Below are 25,624 nucleotides of genomic sequence, written 5' to 3'. Positions count from 1 at the left end.
GCTATTTCTGGAGATTGATGTCACAATAGAAACGCTTTTGCACTCTGACCATGTTATCAGACCAGTCATATTGGAAATATGCAAAATTTAGATAGAGATGTGCAGTTTATCATTCACAATTCCTAAATAAGACATGAACACATATGTTTTTCTTTTTTTATGCATTCTAAGTCACACATAAATAAATACATAACAAGTCCGCTAACAATGTACTCAGTGGAGACTCTCTATTTCACCCACAAACCTTTTGAATAACCATCCAAAACCCGCCAACAATACTCTATATACATATCGTGACCTGAATATTAACCAAATATTAGCGATGTTGTTATTATAAGCGCTAATGCAGACAAAATATTATTTTGCGGTGCAATGATATAGACAGCTAAGAAGCCCTCTGCTGCTTTTACTCTGATGTCCTTCTGCTCTTACTCTGATGTCCTGCTGCTCCCGTATCATCGCGTCTCATCTTGTAAAAGTTGTTCCAGATTATAAATCATGCCTTTCATCTGGATTTTAGGAGGATTCAGCCATGAATCTAGAAGTTGTTCATCTGTGAAATTCAATTTATACACGGAGATGAAGACAAACACAAACAACCGAAAACAGTGTCTGCAGGGAGACCTTTCCTTGTTAACCCTTTGCGTACGTCATGGTTAATTGTTCATCTAAACGGGAAGATATGGACATCCTATCAGACGTTATCGAAGTAAGAGCAGACATTGTACAGTAAACTATCGTTTTATTATGTTTCTACTGTGTATTTCAATACTGCTACATGACGCTTAGCTGGATCTGTTTAGCAGAGCTTCTAAAACTTGTAGATCATCTTCCTTATATTCAGGATCAAAAATATAAGGATCTGGATCATAATTTTGCACACAGTAATTGGTTCTCACAACGTCTGCATGATCTGCGTTGTTGCTAGTGATGAAGGGATCTGCTGTTACTACCACTACGTCACGTGAACATATGTGACAGGCTGGCTCTTTATCTCTTGGGAACCTCTGTGAGATTGATACTATTTTGATCATATCTATTTATTTGAAAACTTTGGAAGTCTTATATATATATACTGTATATATGATAATAGCTTCAATATAGGGACAACTTGTTTTTCCACTCTACTGGTGCTTTAAGTCTTTTTTTTTTTTTTTTTTAATAAACTCAGTATTGTTGGAATAAGTGGTAACATAAGTATGTAAAAAAACATTACTGACGGATTTAAATAACTATATTTCATGGTAAGGTCTAATTTTAGGAAGCAGGGACAGGTAACATGTTATGTTCCTTATGTTTAGAAATGTATTTACAAAATATGTCATAGGCTTAATGTGCAGGACATTTGATCCTTTTAAATATATATTTTAACTTTGCATTAAATTATATATATTATCGTTTTTGTCTATATTTGTAATTGTTTGTGTTGTACAGCCCTTTGTTTTTCAACTGTGGTTGTGTTTAAAGGGCTTTAGGAATAAAGTTGGTATGGTATGGTATTCAGTGGAATGGGCAGATGTGTTACATTGTTGACAACATCTGCTTATCTACGGCCTTTGACCTAATGGGAACATGGCCATGACGAGATGCAACTCGCTTATCGACACATCCTGCTGGGAAAACCTGGAGCTGCTCGCCAAGTTTTTTTTTCTCCCTCAGCCACGTCTGAGAATTTCAGATGGACTTTTTTTTGCTGTCAGAATGGGGCAAAGGAAAATTACAGTGGTCAAAGTTTTTATGCCATAAATAGACTTAGACTTAGTCTTAGACATAGACTTAGACTTAGACACACCTTAATGATCCACAAGGGAAATTGTTCAACACAGTAGCTCAGTTACAATGATGGAAAGTGTAAGGATGGAAAGAACAATGCAGGTATAAATAGACTAATATAGCGATAAAAAATCTAACATACTGTATATACGAATATATACATAATATGTGTACAGAATAATATATATACAGATATATTATGTTATGTCTATAACATATATACAATATATACCAATGACCATGTACAATATTACAGTATATACAGTATATGTGACAGCAGCAGCATAAAATAGAGAGTAGATCAGGGTAAATAACATACATTTTACATTTGAATTAGTATTTGCATTAAAATAAAGTTATTCTAGTATGTAGTTTTCTGTGTAATGCAAATGGAAAAAACTAAAACGTGACAATACTGTTTTATATCAAGTATACCATATTTAAACAATATGAAAATAAGACATAGAAAAAAGCAGGATACATGAATAAATCAAAGTTAATCTTTGGCCATATTCTCTGTGAGAGTCATTTATTACACTTAAATAAACTTGTGCGAGGACATCCTGCACTGACCATGCACAGGTCCAAGGTTGATGTGATAATATTTATAGTTTAGTAACTTTGCAAGTTCTGGCTGGCTGAGTCACTACAGTGCCCTGCTCTCCAGCTGTGCTCCGAAGAGTGCTGAATGTACCGAGGTGAGTGACTGAACTTACTATTTTTGATTTATTGATATTAGAAACTAAAATGTTCATTAAAAAACAATATCTTTGTTTGAACGTCTTGTCGGTTTGTGCATTTTGCATTATGGCCAGTTATTAATTTCATAAAGCCGGAACTGTTTTGGTCTCAAATGTAAAGAGGTTAACAAAATACAAACATCCGCCATATTTTTGAATATTGACTCTGTCATTTATGATTCCAATTGTTTTAATTTCGGGAACAATTCGAAAAGCTCCCGAGTGTTTTGGGAGGCTCGCAAAGCGGAACTTAAGTTTTTTTCCTGTGCGTAAACGCACACGGACTGTTTTCATCGATGCACCATAGAGCTGTCAGGACCATGGTCAGGATAAGCTTTATGTTCCTCTGGCAGTAGGATTCGCAATACTATTGCAATGTCTTATTAATTTGAAATAAGGCACTACTTAGAGAAATATGTAGTAGTGATGTATTACGCTGGTGTATCAGTGTTATTTTAATTATAACCTCCACGAAGGTCTTTGTTTTAAACGCTACCAAGGCAAGCTAGCTAGAGGCACAACCATCGTTTGCAACTCCAGGTAATTAATTGAGGTGTATGGCTGCTTTTTACGGTTTAAAAAACAATCTGACAGTCCAACCGCAACGTCACTTGTCACTGTAATCATGTTACAAATAAATGGGAGGCGGCTATACTCCCTCGTTTACTACAATAATAGCTCATCTTGCTCAACTCTCAGAGCTCTAATAATGATATATTTGATTTCAATAGTGATGTTCTAATGTGTCTTGTTGGATTGGCGAGGTTCTAATGTTTCAACAATATTAGATGAATGTGCCAAAATACATCTCCATTCAGCAGAGCGTTTACTTTCTCAACCATACAGCAACTGGGTCACCTCAGCTTCAAAATAATATATATCACACTGCTTATTGATCTACATCTTAAAGGCCTACTGAAACCCACTACTACCGACCACGCAGTCTGATAGTTTATATATCAATGATGAAATCTTAACATTGCAACACATGCCAATACGGTTAGCTAATAAGTTAGCTTACTAAAGTGCAATTTTAAATTTCGCGCGAAGTATCCTGCTGAAAACGTCTCGGTATGATGACGTCAGCGCGTGACGTCACGGATTGTCGAGTACATTTTGGGACAGCATGGTGGCCAGCTATTAAGTCGTCTGTTTTCATCGCAAAATTCCACAGTATTCTGGACATCTGTGTTGGTGAATCTTTTGCAATTTGTTCAATGAACAATGGAGACAGCAAAGAAGAAAGCTGTAGGTGGGAAGCGGTGTATTGTGGCCGATTGTAGCAACACAAACACAGCCGGTGTTTTATTGTTTACATTCCCGGAAGATGACAGTCAACCTTTACCATTGGCCTGTGGAGAACTGGGACAACAGAGACTCTTACCAGGAGGACTTTGAGTTGGATGCGCAGACGCGGTACCGTGAGTACGCATGCAGCTGCGGCTTCCAAACATTTGATCGCTTGCCCGTACGTGCGTGCCGCTATGTGCATGTCACGTACGTAACTTTGGGGACTTTGGGGAAATATATGTGCTGTATGAACTTTGGGGAGGTGAACGGTACTTTGGGCTGTGGGATTGAGTGTGTTGTGCAGGTGTTTGAGTTGTATTGGCGGGTTATATGGACGGGAGGGGGGAGGTGTTTGTTATGCGGTATTAATTTGTGGCATATTAAGTATAGGCCTGGTTGTGTTGTGGCTAATAGAGTATATATATGTCTTGTGTTTATTTACTGTTTTAGTCATTCCCAGCTGAATATCAGGTCCCACCCGCCTCTCACAGCATCTTCCCTATCTGAATCGCTCCCACTTCCCTCTAGTCCTTCACTCTCACTTTCCTCATCCACAAATCTTTCATCCTCGCTCAAATTAATGGGGAAATTGTCGCTTTCTCTGTCCGAATCGCTCTCGCTGCTGGTGGCCATGATTGTAAACATTGTGCAGATGTGAGGAGCTCCACAACCTGTGACGTTACGCTACTCGTCTGCTACTTCCGGTACAGGCAAGGCTTTTTTATCAGCCACCAAAAGTTGTGAACTTTATCGTCGATGTTCTCTACTAAATCCTTTCAGCAAATATCGCGAAATGATCAAGTATGACACATAGAATGGACCTGCTATCCCCGTTTAAATAAGAAAATCGCATTTCAGTAGGCCTTTAATAAAAAAATTAGAACGGTATGGCATCAGAGGGTTGGTATTGAAGCTACTTAACCAACAGGAAGCAATACGTGAAAATAGGCGAATACACTTCCACAGAGCTAAACATATCTTGTGGCGTACCTCAGGGATCAATATTCGGACCAAAATTGTTCAATCTCTATATGAATGACATTTGTAAAGTTACAAAGGACTTAAAGTTAGTATTATTTGCAGATGACACAACAGCATTTTGTTCAGGGGAGAACACACAAAAGATAATACAAATAATAACAGAAGAAATTAACAAATTAAAAAGATGGTTTGAAAAAAAACAGACTATCTTTGAATCTCAGTAAGACTAAAATAATGCTATTTGGTAACAGTAGAAGAGAAAGTCAAACACAAATACAGATAGACGGAGTAAATATTGAAAAGGGTAAAAGAAAACACATTTTTGGGTGTAACAATAGATGATAAAATGAATTGGAAATCTCATGTAAAAACATACAACATAAAGTAGCAAGAAACACATCAATAATGAATAAAGCAAAACATGTTCTAGATCAAAAATCACTTTATATTCTCTACTGCTCGCTAATTTTACCATATTTGAGTTATTGTGCAGAAATATGGGGTAACAACTACAAATGTGTGCTTCATTCACTAACTGTGTTACAAAAATATCAATTAGAACAATACATAATGTTGGATATAGAGAACATACAAACCCTTTATTTATTAAATCACAATTATTGAAATTCAACGATTTGGTGCATTTGCAAACAGCTAAAATTATGTGCAAAGCAAACTATAACCTGCTACCCAAGAATGTACAACAATTCTTCTCAACAAAAGAAGAGAAATATAACCTTAGAGAGAAATCTAATTTAAAACATTTGTATGCTCGTACAACACTTAAAACCTTTCGTATATCAGTATGTGGAATTTAATTATGGATTGATTAACCAAAGAAATCAAACAAAGCACCAATATGATCCAGTTTAAGAGACTGTTCAAACTACAAGTGTTCACAAAGTACACAGAACAAGAATTATGATGAACATCTTGAACCCTTTTTTTGTTTAGATTAAGATTATTTATGTATTTAATATTTGTACGCTTACTATGGTATATTATTTATGTATTATTTATTTATTCACTGTTCTGTTACGGAGAACAAGGAAATTGGATAAAATTACTATGGTATGAAAAGGGGTAGGATTAAATAAGCTCTGCTTCTTCCTACTCCTTTTTGGACGGGCTGTAATGAAACAACTGGAATTGTGTGATGCATTACATTGTATCGTATGCATGTTCGAAATAAACTGAAACTGAACTGCACTGAACTGAACATTTCCAGACTTAGTGACATGGAGGTTTTTCTTTCTCTAATGACCTGCAGGATGGCCCATTCAGACAGCAAAGTTCTGGTTCTGGGTGCCTTGGCTGGAGTGGCTGGCATCGGCTTGGCAGTGGCATGTTATCAGGGCTTCAAGATGAGACGGAGAGCCTCAATGCCAGCACAATACCTGTACCATAATAATGAACTTGCGACTGGCATGATGTTTGTTGATAGTCCGGGTCTGCCCGGGCCTCAGGTTGAGGTGTTGCACCGCCTGGAGGCCCTAATTCAGTGTGTGTCAGAGCTGAAAGAAGAGATGAAGGCTTTGAAGAATGCCATTCCGGTGGTGCATGGTCAAGTCAGCGAAGAGCTGGGGGGAGGTGATAGGATAGAAGCACGTCGAGCTGCTGCCTCTCACAGGAACACGCCAACACGGAGGAAAAGGGCTGCAGTGAGCATCGCTGGCGCCATAGGAGGGGGGCGGAGCTCTGAAGAAGCAGAGAGTGAAGGAGGGTAAGTGGTCTACAACATCTTAATAGAGGACAGCTTGTCATATTTAACTATATGTACAATTATATTTGAATAACCATTACACAGCATTTAAAATGCAAGGAATATACGAAGATTGTCAACATATCTGGGATTTTTTGGTCTATCCATCTAGAACAGGTTCATAACATTTTAGACCTTAGGGCCCAACCTTTAACATCATGCAGTTTATTCTGTAAATATGTAGCATCATCTGCAACAAAACGTGTGCATTTAAAAGTATTTGATTAATCACACATGAAGTTAGAAGGGGATACATATTATTTCAGCATATTTATATTAATTTAGAACAGCAGTTTCTTTCATTTAAAAATTCAAGGTCATTTTTATACCTAGCAAACTATGTTTGACACCCCTGCTGTAAAAGGTAACACAGGCTATACTATATTTTGCTCTCACTGATTGTTGGAATTTAGTTTGCCAAATATGTAAACAGTCTTTCAAAGTAGAGATGAAAAAAATAACTTGCCGCGTGTCAACTCTGTTCAGGTGCGCGACCAGCTATAGCAATGCTGATAGCTTCATTATTTTTGTTTGTCACAAGCAAGGCTGAGATGCGAGTCCTTTTTAGATGGGAATACTTTATTTTGACATGGGTGACATACCGGAACGGAAGTAGAGGAAGAAGAAGCAGTGACTTTTGCTGTAAACAAACATGGCTCTGTGTATTTCTGCTTGTCTGACGTTGTCACGTTATTTATATATCAAATGTTCCTTTTGTTCGCTACTTTTGTTTTACCTTTCAATTTGAAATGAAGCTGTTCTGTGCCCTCCATGTTGTGATATGTGCGGGTTGCCGTGTCTCTTCAAGTTATGACGTTCTGTGTTTGTGCCTGAGGCTAGCAGTTAGCACTTTGTATAACTCATATGGAAACGGGGTTTGTAGTTCTAAACATATTTGTGGGGGGGTTTCATGTCTTTCACTTAGGGCTGGTCTATATGGCCTTTTATTAATATCTCGGTATTTTTAGGCCATGTCACGATACACAATATATATCTCGATATTTTGCCTTGGCCTTGAATTAACACTTGATGCATATAATCACACCAGTCTGATTCTATGTGTCTACATTAAAACATTCTTGTTCATAGTGCATTATTGTTTGCTAATTTTAAACTTTCATGCAGAGAGGGAAACCACAACTAAGTCAATTTACCTACACTGTATTTATTAAACAGTTATTAAGCAGTGGCACAAACATTCATGTAATTTCCAAAACAGAAAGTGCACGATTGTCAGACATTTTAAAACAAGCTATTAGTGCGCTTTTGTGCATGATGTCACTAAGATGACGTATTAAAACAACACTAAATTAAAGTGCACTTTTTGTACATAACGCCACTACAATAGTTAAAAACAAATAAAGTGCACTTTTGTGCATGATGTCACACAAAATATTTCAATAACTGTCAAATAAAAATGAGCTGCATAATAGGAAATCAAATAGTGTATGTCCTTTGCTATGTGGTAGGTTACTGCGGACGTTATCTCCTTCTGTTGTTGACTATATTTTTCATACGGTGTTGATCAGGAAATGGTTGCTTGGGCATTTTGTTGGTTTGGCACCGAACGGAGATGTTGACATGCGGAGTGTCAAGCACTCTTCATTCTCTAGCGGGTGACTTTTCAAATGGTGCTACAACTTAGAAGTAATGCTACTTTTTGTAGCAACGTTTTTGCCGCATACTTGACATATTACGGTTGTCTGTTCAACATTGCCCCGCTTGAAGCCAAACCACCGCCAGACGATGGACCCCCTGCTTTTTTTCTTGGAAATTAATTCTTCCTTCATTTGTTACCAGATTCGCACCTTCTTTCTCTCGTATTACCACTCGCACCATTCCGCTAGCATCACAGCTAACGTTTCCCATGCAGCTACTTCTCTGCTCCGCGAGGGCGTATGACGTTGCACGCGCGACAGTATGTGACGTATGTAAGAAGGTGCGCTTGTTTTATGTCTCTGTGCGAAGGAGAGACAAGAAAGAGTGAGAAACGCCTGTAGTGTAATGGCCGCAGCTAAAATCAACTGCGTGACAACGTATACTCGAATATCACGATATAGTCATTTTCTATATCGCACAGAGACAAACCCGCGATATATCGAGTATATTTGATATATCGCCCAGCCCTACTTTCACTCACTTTTTGCAAATGAGTCATGGCCAGCTATGCAAATTTGACGATTACCATATTATGTCAGTCGCCACCTAACCCACAAGTATAAAACTCAAAACCGGTGAAGTTGGCACATTGTGTATATCGTAAATAAAAACAGAATACAATGATTTGCAAATCGTTTTCAACTTATATTCAATTGAATACAATGTAAAGACAAGATATTTAATGTTGGAACTGAGAAACTTCATTTTTTTGCAAATAATCATTAACTTAGAATTTAATGGCAGCAACACATTGCAAACAAATTGGCACAAGGGCATTTTTACCACTGTGTTACATGGCCTTTCCTTTTAACAACACTCAGTAAACATTTGGGAACTGAGGAGACCAATTTTTGAAGCTTTTCAAGTGGACTTCTTTCCCATTCTTGCTTGATGTACAACTTAAGTTGTTCAACAATCCGGGGTCTCCGTGGTGGTATTTTACGCTTCATAATGCGCCACACATTTTCAATGGGAGACAGGTCTGGACTATAGGCAGACCAGTGTGGCCAGGCCCGCACTCTTTTACTACGAAGCCACGCTGTTGTAACACGTGCAGAGTGTGGCTTGGCATTGTCGTCCATGAAAAAGACGTTGCTTGGTTGGCAACATACAGTATGTTGCTCAAAAACCTGTATGTACCTTTCAGCATTAATGGTGCCTCCACAGATGTGTAAGTCACCCATGCCTTGAGCACTAATACACCACCATACCATCACAGATGCTGGCTTATGAACTTTGCACTTATAACAATCCGGATGGCTCTTTTCCTCTTTGGTCCGGAGGACACAACGTCCACAGTTTCCAAAAACAATTTGAAATGTGGACTCGTCAGACCATAGAACACTTACCCACTTTGCATCAGTTCATCTTAGATGAGCTCGGGCCCAGCGAAGCCAGCGGCGTTTCTGTGTGTTGTTGATAAATGGCTTTGGCTTTGCATAGTAGAGTTTTAACTTGCACTTACAGATGTAGCGACAAAGTGTAGTTACTGACAGTGGTTTTCTGAAGTGTTCCTGAGCCCATGTGGTGATATCCTTTACACACCAATGTCGCTTTTTGATGCTGTACAGCCTGAGGGATCCAAGGTCACAAGCATTGCCGCTTATGTGCAGATACTTCTCCAGATTCTCTGAAACTTTTGATGATATTATGGACCATAGATGATGAAATCCCTAAATTCCTTGCAATAGCTCATTGAGAAATGTTGTTCTTAAACTGTTCGACAATTTGTGCACGCATTTGTTCACAAAGTGGTGACCCTCACCCCATCCTTGTTTGTGAATGACTGAGCATTTCATGGGAGCTGCTTTTATACCCAATCATGGCACCCACCTGTTCCCAATTAGCCTGTTCACCTGTGGGATGTTCCAAATAAGTGTTTGATGAGCATTCCTCAACTTTCTCAGTGTTTTTGCCACTTGTGCCAGCTTTTTTGAAACATGTTGCAGGCATCAAATTCCAAATGAGCTAATATTTGCAAAAAATAACAATGTTTACCAGTTCGAACCTTAAGTATCTTGTCTTTGCAGTGTATTCAATTGAATTTGGGTTGAAACGGATTTGCAAATCATTGTATTTTGTTTTTATTTGCGATTTACACAACGTGACAACTTCACTGGTTTTGGGTTTTTTAGGATGCCCCATGTTGCTCTCATGTTGTTTTTGTTTGTCAAATAATTGACTGTAATATTATTTCCTACATGTTTGTAGTATGCTATTGAGCTTGTTCTTATACATTTTGTACTTGTGTTTGGCCTCTGTAGAACTTTGTGCTATAAATGTTCCATATAATGTATTCTTCTTGTTGCAAGCAAGTCTTCTTTTAGTCTATGGTTGATTGTTCTTCTTTTGCGTCCTACTAATTTGTTTCAATGAACAATGTTTGCCATTTTGCATCATAAAAGTGTTGAAAAAATGTATATGCATTATCACATCATTCAGTCATATGCATCATCTACATCAAAACACACCTTCAGACGTCCCACATGGGGCGGTTTAGGAAGTATGACATTTTTTAGTTGTATTGTAAAACTTACAAATGTTGCTTGCAGTATGAATGTAGAATCATTTCGAGCAAAAATGCTATGAATGAACATTCTTCTTGCACGAAACAGGAAGTACATTGTCAACCAGCAGCACCTGCAGTGAGAAAACTTGTCCAAAAGATGGCGACATAGCACAAACAAATTTCAGTGTGTCTTTTGGCTTAATATGAAAACTATTTGTTTAATACAAAACATTGTGGCCGTTGGCAAAGAAACATCAATTAATTAGCTGCACCGCTTCATAAGTTGCAGGGTGCAAAGCGTTGGAAAAAAGTAGCGGCTTATAGTCCAGAAAATACAGTAAATCAAAGATGTCTCAGAACAGATTGTGTTTGACATCAGGGGTTATACTGTATTACATGAATCAAGTTTGACCGGTCCTAAAGCAGACACAGTGTATGTACTGTATTATATTTCCTTAGTGTCATCATGACACACATTCCAGCACACCATTTTTTTATGAAGTGGGATTTGCAAACTTGGCGTGGCTGATGACAATCATTGGTCAATGATAAACCACTTGTAATGATCTAATCTCTATACAGAAAGTAATACAAAAAATGTGCAGTACCCTTCTAGATTATATAGTCTAACTCAAAGTCATGTAATTCTGCATCAGGTTTTAGTGTAAACAGTAGCCTTATCAAGGGCCGCATGGCCAGTCACCCACCTCTGCATAGCCAAATGCCTTGAACTCATGGCAGACCTCTATAACACAGATGTTTGTCGTTTGAATGGACAACCATTTCAATCAAGTCTTCTAAAAACACACATCTCTGGTTAAATGGTGATGATTAAGACAATGTTTTAACTTATTTTGTGGTAGAGGAGGCTGTTGTTCTAAGTTGTGGTTATATATTTTCTCTACTTGCAATTCAGAAATCGTATCTATATCAGGTTTAATGTTTAGAAAAGGATGAAACAGTACTTCATATATATGTACTTGATTGGCATTGTCTTTGTTGAGGAAGTAGCATACTAGTGCCAAGAAGACATCACAACAAACCTGCCAGCATGCACTGAACCTTACGTCAGAGTTGTAAATGTACTACTCCTCCTTACCTCTATTATTTATCTGTCATCTTGTAGAACATTTTTACAACACCACCACCAATATCAATTGAATATTCTGTGCAACGTGGATGATTATTTTTCCTCTTTTCTCCCCTTAACAATCACATACCATACAACAGTAATTATTTAGAACTGTTAAGCTTAAAATGTGGGCTATTTTGAATTTGAAAAGATGCTTGTGTTGAATCAAGATGATGACTCCTATCTCAAAACTAAATATAACAGCTTGGAAATATTTCTGGTAAATCATTATTTCATCTTTAATGATTTTGATTCATATTTAAAGGGATTATATTATGGGTTTCTTTTCTACAATTCAAACACTTTCTTGAGAACCAATAAAGAAATGAATCGTTAAGTGGAATCGGAACCGGACAAATTCCCATCCCTATTCCTCTCCTCATTTGTTCCACTTTGAAAACACACATTTAGTTTAACTTAAAACATTCACATGTTGCACAATTAGTAGCACAACCATGGGATACAATGTACATTCATGTAACTTTTTGTCTGTAAAAAAATATAATTTGTATTATTATTTCTACATCAACTTCAGTCTTGATACATCTCAACCTTGTCGTTAAAAAGAGCGTACGGCAGGTTTTTGTGCATAGGCAAACTTGTTGTATAAGGCCCCAGGTTATTATGAAATAAATCACATCACGCACATATCTCCTTTGATTAAAGAGCTTGTCCTGCCGCTCTGTTACAGTATATGTGTGATCCAAGGGTGTGGGGCTAGTGGTAAAAGTATAGAATTGGACCCATGCAGCTTTCCCCTCCAAATTATCTAAGTCTGACTCCATGTCTGATTACTTAAAGTATTTAATTCCTTCAAAAAATATACCCCAAAAACATCAGAGCATGATGTCGAGGGTGCAGTAACAATTTTAAAGTTGTACTTTACTCATGTTATCACAGCATCAACAGAGCTAGATACACATTTAAAAAATAAATTGTCAGTCAACTCGACTCTGTTCCAAGCTGTTATAGACTTCATTTATCGTGTCTTGTAAGGACTTGTAATTCCTTGAACAGTACCCACTGGATTTGTTCACGTCATGCTGCTGTAGCTCAAGGACATTACAGCTTCTGTTTCCCTTTTGATACATGCATTTATGGCATTGGAGAGCTGTTGATTTAAGCATAAATGTTTTGGTTAATAACAGGCAAGCCTGATCGACACGCAGTCTGTTTTAAATAGAGCAACAGGAGTTCAATATTTGCTTTGTGATTACCACTTTTTGTCTTGCTTCCTGGTACCGTCATGGGAATGTTTGCTCCACAGCTGTCTATTCATATATACATCCTCAAATTAATTGATTGACTTCAATAAAAGTGTCTCACTCACAGAGCAGACACGTTATGCAATTTAGAGACTGGTGTGTATTACATACAGCGAAGTGAAGTATTTTTTTTGTCCATACATCACCAGAGTTAATTGTAAATACAACTGTTAAAACGTCATTGAATTACAACATTTATTGTTTATAGTAGATGCTCGCCGTTATTTAAAATTCACGACCATGCAAATTAGGGCTGGGCGATATATCGAATATACTCGATTTATCGCAGGTTTGTCTCTGTGCGATATAGAAAATGACTATATCGTGATATTCGAGTATACGTTCTCACGCAGTTGCTTTTAGCTGCGGGCATTACACGACAGGCTTTTTTCACTCTTTCTTGTCTCTGCTTCTCACAGAGATGTAAAACAAGCGCACCTTCTTACATACGTCAGCATAGGTAACGTTAGCTGTGATGCGAGTGGTAATACGAGAGAAAGAAGGTGCGAATCTTCTAAATGAAGGAAGATTTCATTCCCAAGAAAAACAGCAGGGGGTCCATCGTCTGGCGGTGGTCTGGCTTCAAGCGGGAATATGTCGAACAGACAACCGTAATTTGTCAAGTGTGCAGCAAAAGCGTTGCTACAAAAAGTAGCATTACTGCTAATATGTAGCATCATTTAACAAGTCACCCGCTAGAGAATGAAGAGTGCTTGACACTCCGTATGTCAACATCTCCGTTCGGTGCCACACCAACAAAATGCCGAGGCAACCATTTCCAGATCAACACTGTATGAAAAAAATAGTCAACAACAGAAGGAGATAACGTCCGCAGTAACCTACCACATAGCAAAGGACATACACTATTTGATTTCCTATTATGCAGCTCATTTTTATTTGACAATTATTGAAATATATTGTGTGACATCATGCACAAAAGTGCACTTTATTTGTTTTAAACTATTGTATAGTGGTGTTCTGTACAAAAAGTGCACTTTAATTTAGTGTTGTTTTGATACGTCATCTTAGTGACATCATGCACAAAAGTGCACTAATAGCTTGTTTTAAAATGTCTCTGACAATCTTGCACTTTCTGTTTTGAAATGACATGAATGTTTATGCCACTGCTTAATAACTGTTTAATAAATACAGTTTAGGTCAATTGACTTAGTTGTGATTTCCCCTCTGCATGAAAGTTTAAAAATGAGCATATATTAATGCAGTATGAACAACAATGTTTTAATGTAGACACATAGAACCATCATACTGGTGTGATTATATGCATCAAGTGTTCATTCAAGGCTAAGGCAAAATATTGAAATATATATTGTAAATCGTGACATGGCCTAAAAATATCGAGATATTAAAATAAGGCCATGTCGCCCAGCCCTACTGCAAATATATGCTTTTTTGGTAAAAAAAAAAACCAAACAAACACATATATATATATATATATATATATATATATATATATATATATATATATATATATATATATATATATATATGTATGTATGTATGTGTATATGTATATATATATATATATAAACAAAACAAAAACAAAAAAACAAAACAAAACAAAACAAAAACAAAAACAAAAAAAAAAAATATATATATATATATATATATATATATATATATATATATATATATATATATGTGTTTTGTTTTTTACTAAAAAAGCATATATATTAATTTTTCCACAAAAAAAATATAGACCATCAAAACTCATCATCATGAGAGATAGCAACACCACACTACAGTCAATTTAGTTTCAATCCAGCCTCAAGACTTGCAGCGAGATGAACATACATCGATATATTCTAAATCTTGACCAGAAATACAAAAAGCCAGCTTTGTAGATTGTGTAGATGTGGCTTAGAGGAACACCTTCCCCAACAGCTAGCCTTGACGCCCTGCAACGCAGCGGTGCCACGTACCACCACCAGCCGCTTTAAAGGGAGATAGAAGAGGCCCTACAACAGACATACACGGTTCTAGCACTAGCTTGACAACCAGGCTAAAAGCTGGACCATGACTCCAATTCCATCTGTTCTATTAATCATATTTCAGTTGTATTCATTAGTGGTGAGTACAAATACGTTTTAGAATTTAAAATGTGTTCAATAAGTGTATGAGACATTTAGGGCTTAAACTTGGATTGTGCTTCATTAAGTTTGCTAGCTTCCTTCGCTGCGAATAAACAATAGCAATTGAAGAGACACAGGGAGGATTCTCAAGCACGGTCTAAATGAATAATTATAACAGTCACTTTAATTATAAAATGTTGATCTGAAATCAGAGGAGAACGTCAACGTCAAGCTATCATGGAGGGAAGCATACACTGGCAGCATCTTTATTTAAGTGTCAAAAATAGATATCTTTTTGCGTGTCTTAGGCAAATTATATTGTTCATGTAGATGCCAATATCTGCTGTACAGATTTGCTTTACAAAATATAAGTTTTGCACATTTCTCTTGTTGCCCTATTTGTTACTTTATTTAATAGATATATTTAGTGTTTGGCCTAGCCGGCCCAGAGAAGAAGAGATATCCCTCAAAATAATCCCCACAAAATAACATTTAAATACATTTTTTATTAAATTACATTTTAGTTCTTTGATGAGAATAATTTTTAGTTAATGAGGTCGTATGAGCATTTTAGAGTTTCCAATCAACCTAAAATGCATTATTTTGAACTGTGGAAGGTAATTAAAGAACCCAAGAAAACTCAAAACAGAGAGGTCTGAGCCAAGCTCCTCAAAGATCCATAAAATCAAATGTGGTGTCCCTCAAGGATTATTTTTAATATATACTGGATGGTAGATTACTTTTTACAGTTTAACCAGAACAAAACTGAACTTATAGTCATTGGCCCTGAGAGACACATATCTAAACTACAATCATTGTCTTTGACTGCATCCCTCCGAGTGAAAAATGTGGGCGTAGATTTTGACTCTGAGCTTAATTTTATGCCATATATTTAAAAAATTACAAATAGATTTTTATGATATTGATGAATATATAGCCAAAGTTTGCCCTATAACATATCTAAGTGCAACACAAAGACATGAATGCATGTTTTTATTACGAGTTATATAGTCTTCTGTATTGCCCTGCTTTCTGGTCTTCCTAAAAAGAGTATTGCACCCCAAATAATTCAGCTGCACGTATCCTGATAAAGACCAGAAGACGTGTTTCAGGATCAATTTCAAAAGTCTTCTAATGGCTTATAAATTATTTTATGGCATTGGGCTTCTTATCTTTCAGATTTGCTTTTACACTTCGAACTTCGCAGACTCTGAGATCCTCTGGCACTGGGGTCCTTGTTATTAAAGTTATGAAGTCAGGACACAAACTTGCGAGATGGCATCGAGAGGAATGGGCGAAACTGCATAAAGATAGGTGTGCCAAGCTTGTGGCATCGTATTCAAAAATTATTGAGGTTGTATGTGTATTATTATTATTACTTTTCATCGTCCCTTGGAGGGAGACCTCCGCATTAGTGTCGGGATTCTATCAGCCGTGGCTGTGGAGGTGCTTTGTGTCAGCATCCTGGTGGCCGTGGTCTGGTTGGATACAGGTCCTGTATCCTCCTGTGATCGTGTTTTTTCACCTGGCTGTGTATATGGTGCTCATGCTCGTGTATGTGACTGATGATCAGGGAGGTAGCTCATTGGGGTATTGTTTTTAAGTCTGTAATGCGCTTTGTGTTGCATTTGTTTTATGTATGGAAAGTGCTTTATTAATGAACTTTGATTTAATCTGATTTGATTAGGGTGTATTCACATTCATATGAGGCCATTCATAAAATGGGCCTGATTTAGTTTCCCTCTGCTGTCCTCTAGTGGCCTGTGGTCACACAGCACATGTGTACTTTGGCCCATACGCTCACGCAGCCACTTCTGGAATACACATACTATATGACCATTTTTTTGTGTCTTTGTGATTATTTTTATAGTGGAGAATGGAGGCTTTTATTATTCACTTGACAGACGAGTGATTGTATTCATAAAATGAGATGTCTTTACACATAAATACTCGCATGTCGTGGGTTTTTACATTTTGCCTTAAATGGTATGGAGCTATGACATTTATTTATATAATTTAAATCTCTTGATGGTAGATTCATACAATGACAAGATATGCCTGCCTAGATTTTTACAACATACCTTTTTGCACAATGGTCGGACTAGGGCCTCTCCACGGATGCATGGTTTCTTTTGATTTAAGTGATGAATTAAGTATATCTCTTTATTGGACCAATTTATCGGATAGCGTCTATTTGGATAATATTCTAACAGTTTGAATTAGAAGTCCACAATCCAGTAAATGAAATCAGTCCAATGTTTTGTTTTCCCCTTTTCCTTTTAGCAAGCACAAATGCCTTCAACAGTTTCGCACAAAACCCATTCAAAAATAAGCTCCTGCCTCGTGCTATTTTAGGAACCAAGGGTTCCAACACCTACTCTTAAGTGCTATAGTAGTAATGAAACAATACCGATGGCGCAAACGCATGCATCACACAATTACTGTGACAAATAAGTGACAGGTTATTTTTTTACTTGACATTGTATTTCCTTCAGACAATTTAAGTTAAAAACCCAATGACGTTATCAGCTATGCACCTGATCGGTGCATGGGAAAGTACATGGTATCATGTGAAGACCTGCCAAGTCTTTATAATAAAAGTAAACCCTTAATAATCCGTCAGCATTTGTTGCAAATGGAAGGTTCTCATTCAGCTACATGCTGAATAAGCTAGGTTGCGTGCTCAGAGGCCCACTGATGTGGGCATGGTAACTCAGATTTGTTTTTGTACAGAGTAACCGAGGATACTTGCTAAGCTCTATTGAGAGCTCTTTTCATGTCCCCCTTGGGTTTTTCCTACCTGGCAGCGCTCCTAATAAGCACACATCTTGCTGACAAACAAAGATCAAAACTGTCAGGTGTAGATGTAACTTTGAACAGCAGAAGTAAGTTTAGTTTGAAGTTCATACAGCATCTCGACTACTGTTTTAAACTATGAAAGGGAGGTTTCAATCATATATTATTGAGATCTACCCCCATTTGAATTGTTGGTGTTATTGTATTGTATAGATGTCTGAGGTTATTGCATTTAAATTGAAGCGTAAAGCATTTTCTATACCCCTTATCCTCCTTGGGTTCACAGGTAAACTGGAGTTAAGACAACAGGCAGGGTCATAGGCGCCGTGGCATTGTCTGTGGGTGCTCGGGCCCCGAAGCACTCACGGACAATGCCGAGCACCCACGTGGGATTGATGGCAAATTCTTTCTCACCACCAAGCAAAAACTGCGCATGCTCAAAAAAGTAGAGTCAGATTTACCGCCCGTCCGAGCACCCACTGGCAGAAATGTAGATCGGCGCCTATGGGCAGGGTACAAACTGGACTGCTAGTCAATCACAGCGCACTCACATTTACATTGATAGCCAATTTAGATACTCCAATTAAACTGACATTTGTGTTTTTGGGACATTAAAGAAAGCTGTATTACCTAGAGAAAACCCCCAGAATTTTGGAAATATTCCCTATATGGTTTATTACATGTACGGTATATATTTGTGAAAGAATGTGTCATGTTTTATAACTTAATAGTACTCTTTAAGTGCATAGCACTTTTCTTGACCCAATTAAGTGTCTTTTCAAGAAACAATCAATCAGTGAATGATTCTAAAGAAATAATACAATAATAAAAGTGAATTAAAAACAGGCAAGAAACAGCATAAAAACTAAGAAATGCTATAATGACTTGCATGGAAAAATCCAGTCTTCTTTAATCAAATGAAAACTAATGTAAGCTACAGCTTTTAACTAGTGAAACAAGTGTTTTGCTTTTGAACTCACATTTAAAACAATATTTATTCCCTTGCAAATTAAGTTTGACTGCAGAGAGTAATTGCACTTCCTGTCCCAGCTGAGACACACAATAGTGTCAACGAGTATGTCATACAGTATTTTTAAACATGTGTCCTGTGAAATGGCCCATACAATATTTACCTTTACAAACATAATAATAGTCATGTTGTGGGAACCAGAATATTGATAGCAGAAAGAAACAACCCCTTTTGTGTGAGTGGGTGTGTATGAGTGAATGGGAGAGGGAAGGTTTTTTTTTTTGGGTTGATGCACTAGTTGAAAGTGTATCGTGTGTTTTTTTCTATGTTGATTTAATAAAAAATAAAAAAATAAAAACATAATAATAGTCCATGCATAAACACACAGTAGATACAGTCGTGGTCAATAGTTTACATACACTTGTAAAGAACATAATGTCATGTCTGTCTTGAGTTTCCAATAATTTCTTCAACTGTTATTTTTTTGGGATAGAGTAATTGGAGCACATACTTGTTTATCACAAAAAACATTAATGAAGTTTGGTTCTTTTATGAATTTATTATGGGTCTACTGAAAATGTGACCAAATCTGCTCGGTCAAAAGTATACACACAGCAATGTTAATATTTGGTTGCATGTCCCTTGGCAAGTTTCACTGCAATAAGGCACTTTTTTGGGGGGGGGGCAGTATAGCTCGGTTGGTAGAGAGGCCGTGCCAGCAACTTGAGGGTTCCAGGTTCGATCCCAGCTTCTGTCATCCTAGTCACTGCCGTTGTGTCCTTGGGCAAGACACTTTACCCACCTGCTCCCAGTGCCACCCACACTGGTTTAAATGTAACTTAGATATTGGGTTTCACTATGTAAAGCGCTTTGAGTCACTAGAGAAAAAGTGCTATATAAATATAATTCACTTCACTTCACTTTGGTAGCCATCCACAAGCTTCTGGCAAGCTTCTGGTTGAATTTTTGACCATTCCTCATGACAAAATTGGTGCAGTTCAGCTAAATTTGTTGGCTCAGGGCAAGAAAAACTTAACCCATTGGGAACAACAAGAAACCTTGGAAAGGACCGCAGATGCGGGGCTCTGGGAATTACGAATATGCCAAAGTTCTTTCAACGCAGATTTCTGGCGGGGACATATGGTACAATACAATCTGCAAGATAGAATGGAGCTATACCGTTTAGTATTTTATACCTAAGTAGTAAAACCTTAAAGTCGCACCTTAAGTGCACAGGAAGCCAGTACAGGTGAGCCAGTATAGGCGTAATATGATCAAACTTTCCTGTTCTTTTCAAAAGTCTAGCAGCCGCATTTTGTACTGACTGTAATCACGTGGGCAGCACGGTGGTAGAGGAGTTAGTGCGTCTGCCTCACAATACGAAGGTCCTGGGTTCGATCCTGCGCTCGGGGTCTTTCTGTGTGAAGTTTGCATGTTCTCCCCGTGACTGCGTGGGTTCCCTCCGGGTACTCCGCCTTCCTCCCACCTCCAAAGACATGCACTTAGGGATAGGTTGATTGGCAACACTGAATTGGCCCTAGTGTGTGAATGTGAGTGTGAATGTTGTCTGTCTATCTGTGTTGGCCCTGTGATAAGGTGGCGACTTGTCCAGGGTGTACCCCGCCTTCCACCCGAATGCAGTTAAGATAGGCTTCAGCGACCCCCCGCGACCCCAAAAGGGACAAGCAGTAGAAAATGGATGGATGGATGGAATCTTTCAAGGCTAGACATAAGGAGACCCAAAAATAATACGTTACAGTAATTGAGAAGAGAGGTAATGAACGCATGAATAATGATCTCAGCGTCGTTGGTGGACAAAATGGGACACATTTTTGCGATGTTACGGGGATGAAAGGAGGCTGTTTTAGTAACACTCTTAATGTGTGACTCTAATGAGAGAGTTGGGTCGAAGATGATACCGGGATTCTTTACCGAGTCGCTTTGTGTAATTGTTTGGTTGTCAAGTGGTATCATTAAATAAGTGCCGGTGTCTAGCAGGACCAACAATCAGCATTTCTGTTTTCTCAGCGTTAAGATTCAAAAAGTTGCTGGACATCCATTGTTTTATTTCATTCAGACATGCCTTCAGGTGACTACAATCTGACGTGTTGGTCAGCTTTAGGAGCATTTCGACTTGGGTGTCATCAGCATAACAGTGAAAACTAACACCGTATTTGTGTATGATGTCACCGAGCGGCAGCATGTAGATGCTGAAGAGTGCAGGGCCAAGAACCGAACCCTGTGGAATTCTGCACGTTACCTTAACATACTTCGAGGTCACATTGTTATGGGAGACACACTGCATCCTGTCAGTAAGATAGGAGTTAAACCAAGAAAAGGCTAAGTCTGACATACCAATACGTGTTTTGATACGTTCTAATAGAATGTTATGATCGACGGTATCGAAAGCAGCGCTAAGATCAAGTAGCAGCAACATGGATGACGCATCAACATCCATAGTTCGCAATAGATCATTAGTCATTTTTGCGAGGGCTGTCCCCGTAAAGCGATTTGCCACTGAAACCAAACTGAACATTTTTCGAGATAAAGGGAAGGTGGGACACCGGCTGGTAGTGTACCATGAGGTCAGGATTGAGGTTAGGTCTTTTGAGCAGAGGATGAATAACCACTTTTTTAAATACTAGGGGAACAGTGCCAGAGGAAAGTGATAAGTTAATAATATTTAGCACTGATGGTCCTAATATTACAAACAGCTCCTTGATAAGTTTCCCAGTAAGTGGGTCAAGTAAACATGTTGTTTGTTTTGTCCCATTTACAAGTCGCAGGAGTTCCTCTAATGTTATTTCTTTAAAAAGAGAGAGATTATTTTGGAGGGCAATATCCGTCGTACATACACTTGTATCTGCGTTAATAGAACCCATTTGGAGCTTGGATGCATTATGTTTAATCTCCTTTCAAATGAGTTCAATTTTCTTAGTAAAGAAATTCCTAAAGTCATCAGATGAGTGGGTGGAGCTACTGAGGAGAGTCCCTTGTTGAATTTGCCATGCTACTGTACTGAACAAATATTAAGAATCGTTATTATTGAGGCGGATGAGATTGGAATAGCAATTAGTTTTAGCTAAGGTAAGCACATGTTTATAAGTTATTAAACTATCACTCCATGCTTGATGGTTTAAAAGCTCTGATTTCTTCTGTAAACCAGAAGAAATTTTAGGGGCCTTGTGCAATTCTATCAATGGCATTGCACAGGGCATCGTTAAAGTTGTTAGTGAGGTAATTGATGGAGCCCACATAATGTCGTAGTTGTGACAGCATTAATGTTGCAGCTGCAAAAGCATTGGTTATTAGTAGCTTGTTGACAATGAGTCAGAACACCACATTGTATAAGGTAATGATCAGACATTACTTTAGTGTACGGGAGTACCATAACTTTGGAGGTGGAGACACCCCGGACAAGGATTAGGTCTATTGTATTACCGTTGCGATGCGTGGGTTCATTTATTATTTGTGCAAGACCACAGCTATCCATAATAGTCTGGAGCGCCACACACGTAGGATCTGACAGGGTTATTAATATGGATATTAAAACCTGTATTATAATTATATTATCTGCTTGCATCACTAAATCAGCGACAAAACTGGGAAAATTCACTGATAGTCGGAATAGGGCCAAAGGGGGGGCGATAGATAACAGCCAGGTAGAGAGGTAGCGGTGTAACAGACCGTATAGTAAGCACCTCAACTGATTGATTACTCAGGTTAGGGGTAAGATTAAGGTTTTCATTGGATATTAGTGCGACCCCTCCACCTCTTTTAAGGGGACAGGCAATATGTGCACTCGTATAGTTAGGAGGAGATGCCTCGTTAAGCAGGAAAAAATCATCTGGCTTTTGCCAAGTTTCGCTGAGACCAATGATGTTAAGATTGTTGTCTCTAATGACCCCATTAACTAATAACGTTTTGGGAGACAATGATCTGATGTTTAAAAAGCCCATATTATAGGTAGTGGGCTTTTATGAGGAATTTTTGTTAATGGTATCCGTAGTACTGATAACAATAACTTTACGTTTATTTTGTTTAGTGCGCCTTAAAATATTTTTTTTGATGGAGATCTTGAGATTATTTGCTTGGTGCTGCAATAGATTGAACGCGTCATAATTTGCCACCTCAGTAGAATGCATATTCACCTCTGGCGCAGTCACTACAGAAAAAATATTATGTGAGTTAGGTCTAGTTTAACTGACTCCTCACCCGGATTAACAGACACTGTAATTGCCTGTGTCTGATCTTGCACTAGTGTAGATAGTCAAGCTTGACTCCATCCATCCATCCATCCTTTCGGAATCGCGGGGGGTGCTGGAGCCTATCTCAGCTACATTTGGGCGGGAGACGGGGTACACCCTGGACAAGTTGCCACCTCATCGCAGGGCCAACACAGATAGACAGACAACATTTACACTCACATTCACATTCACACACGAGGGCCAATTTTAGTATTGCCAATCAACCTATCCCTAGGTGCATGTCTTTGGAGGTGGGAGGAAGCCGGAGTACCCGGAGGGAACCCACACAGTCACGGGGAGAACATGCAAACTCCACACCGAAAGATCCCGACCCCGGGATTGAACTCAGGACCTTTGTATTGTGAGGCACATGCACTAATCCCTGTCTCACCGTGCTGCCAAGCTTGACTCAAATAGTCTATATTTCTGTAGAGGGTGATGGCACCTTCCCAGTTAGTGTGAAGGCTGTCCCTCCTCAGCAAGCCCGATAAGCCCCAGAAAGAGGGCCAATTATCAAAAAACGTTAGTCCCTGTTCTCTACAAAACCTAGCGAGCCACTTGATAAACGAGACTAATTTGCTATACCTCTCATCATTGCCTCTCGCAGGCAGGGGGCCAGAGACAAGTACTCGATGCCGAGACATCTTTCTAGCAAGATTTCAAGTCCTACCTATGTTCCTCTTTGTAATCTCTGACTGTCTCATTTTAGTGTCATTGGAGCTGACATGTACAACTATGTTTGCGTAGCAAGTGATGCGATTCGCCTGTCGTACGTGTTTACTAGGCTTGTTGCCAGTCAGTTTACTAGGCTTGTTGCCAGTCAGCTCCCTATCAGGGGCCATAGCACCTGACTAGTTTCAATGTCAGGTGCTATGGCCCCGGGAATACACTTAATTATTGCTGGTTACTAAGCTGCATGTTCTCGGTGAGGATTTCCCCTATTCTTAAGGTGCGGTGCCCGGTAGACTGGGGTGTAGGACTAGCTAAAGGGCTAAATCTATTATGCGTCTCAACCGGTTCACCGTAGCTTGTAGGCCACTTAGGGCTAGTCAACTCGCTACAGCTAACGCTAGCAAATGTGTCCGTGACGTCTAAAGTTACGCAATTACTCTGCTCTAACTGGCGGACACGGTCCTCTAGTAGGGCCAACCTATCCATGATAACAGTGGATGAAGAGCAGGGAGCCATACTCACGTTGTTTCTTTCACTGAGTCGAGTTGTTGCTGTTTTCGGGGCAGTAGCAGCAGCTTGAGGGAGCAGATGCCTTCGGAGCGTAGTTGCTTTCGACTGCGACAAGCTTAGCTTCATTAGCTTAACAGCAAGCTAGGTTGTTTCTTTCACTGAGTCGAGTTCTTGCTGTCTTCAGAGCAGTAGCAGCAGCGTGAGGGAGCAGACGCCTTCGGAGCGGAGTTGCTTTGAGCCGCGACGAGCTTAGCTTTTTTAGCTTAGCAGCTAGCTGGCTGAGAGAGGGGCGTTGAGACAGAGAGTGGGTGCTTTGCAAGTTTGATAAGACTGCTAAATATGTTTGAGAAGGAATAAAGAAAGCTGTAAAACAATGAGAAGCACAGATAGAAAGACAGTACTTTTTTTTTTCGCGGCAGCAGCGAGCGTGGTGATATCCTTTAAACACCGATGTCACTTTTTGATGCAGTACCGCCTGAGGGAAAGAAGGTCACAGGCATTCAATGTTGGTTTTCAGGCTTCCCGCTTACGTGCAGTGACTTCTCCAGATTCTCTGAACCTTTTGATGATATTACGGACCGTAGATGGTGAGATCCCTAAATTCCTTGCAATAGCTTGTTGAGAAATGTTGTTCCTAAACTGTTCAACAATTTGCGCACGCATTTGTTCACAAAGTGGTGACCCTCGCCCCATCTGTGTTTGTGAATGACTGAGCATTTCATGGAAGCTGTTTTTATTCCTAATCATGGCACCCACCTGTTCCCAATTAGCCTGTTCACCTGTGGGATGTTCCAAATAAGTGTTTGATGAGCATTCCTCAACTTTCTCAGTCTTTTTTGCCACTTGTGCCAGCTTTTTTTAAACATATTGCAGGCTTCAAATTCCAAATGAGGTAATATTTGCAAAAAATAACTACGCTTACCAGTTCGAACGTTAAGTATCTTGTCTTTGCAGTCTATTCAATTGAATATAGGTTGAAAAGGATTTGCAAATTCATCCATTTTCTACCGCTTAGTCCTTTCGGGGTCGCGGTGGGCGCTGGAGCCTATCTCAGCTACAATCGGGCGTAAGGCGGGGTACACCCTGGACAAGTCGCCACCTCATCACAGGGCCAACACAGATAGACAGACAACATTCACACTCACATTCACACACTAGGGACCATTTAGTGTTGCCAATCAACCTATTCCCAGGTGCATGTCTTTGGAGGTGGGAGGAAGCCGGAGTA

At 38.8% G+C, this 25,624-nt stretch overlaps 1 protein-coding gene across 3 annotated transcripts in view; it reads left to right on the top strand.

The window, feature by feature from the left end:
- Positions 1–2,378: 2,378 nt before the first annotated feature.
- rmdn2 (regulator of microtubule dynamics 2) overlaps positions 2,379–25,624 on the top strand; it is an 83,892-nt gene continuing 60,646 nt past the window's right edge. The window contains exons 1-2 of one of the 3 annotated variants that reach the window (XM_061962270.1): positions 2,379–2,471; positions 6,055–6,507. In XM_061962270.1, the coding sequence (XP_061818254.1) occupies positions 6,056–6,507 (452 nt within the window). In that variant the 5' untranslated portion in view covers positions 2,379–2,471; position 6,055. Of the gene's footprint in view, positions 2,472–2,820; positions 3,054–3,855; positions 3,935–6,054; positions 6,508–25,624 lie in introns of those variants that run through there. The other 2 variants (XM_061962261.1, XM_061962278.2) reach the window with 2 other exon arrangements.

The sequence above is a fragment of the Nerophis lumbriciformis genome, linkage group LG02 (assembly GCF_033978685.3).
Source record: "Nerophis lumbriciformis linkage group LG02, RoL_Nlum_v2.1, whole genome shotgun sequence".
NCBI lineage: Eukaryota > Metazoa > Chordata > Actinopteri > Syngnathiformes > Syngnathidae > Nerophis > Nerophis lumbriciformis.
The sequence above is the reverse complement of the archived record's forward strand: the minus strand, read 5'-3'. Positions and strand labels throughout refer to the sequence as shown.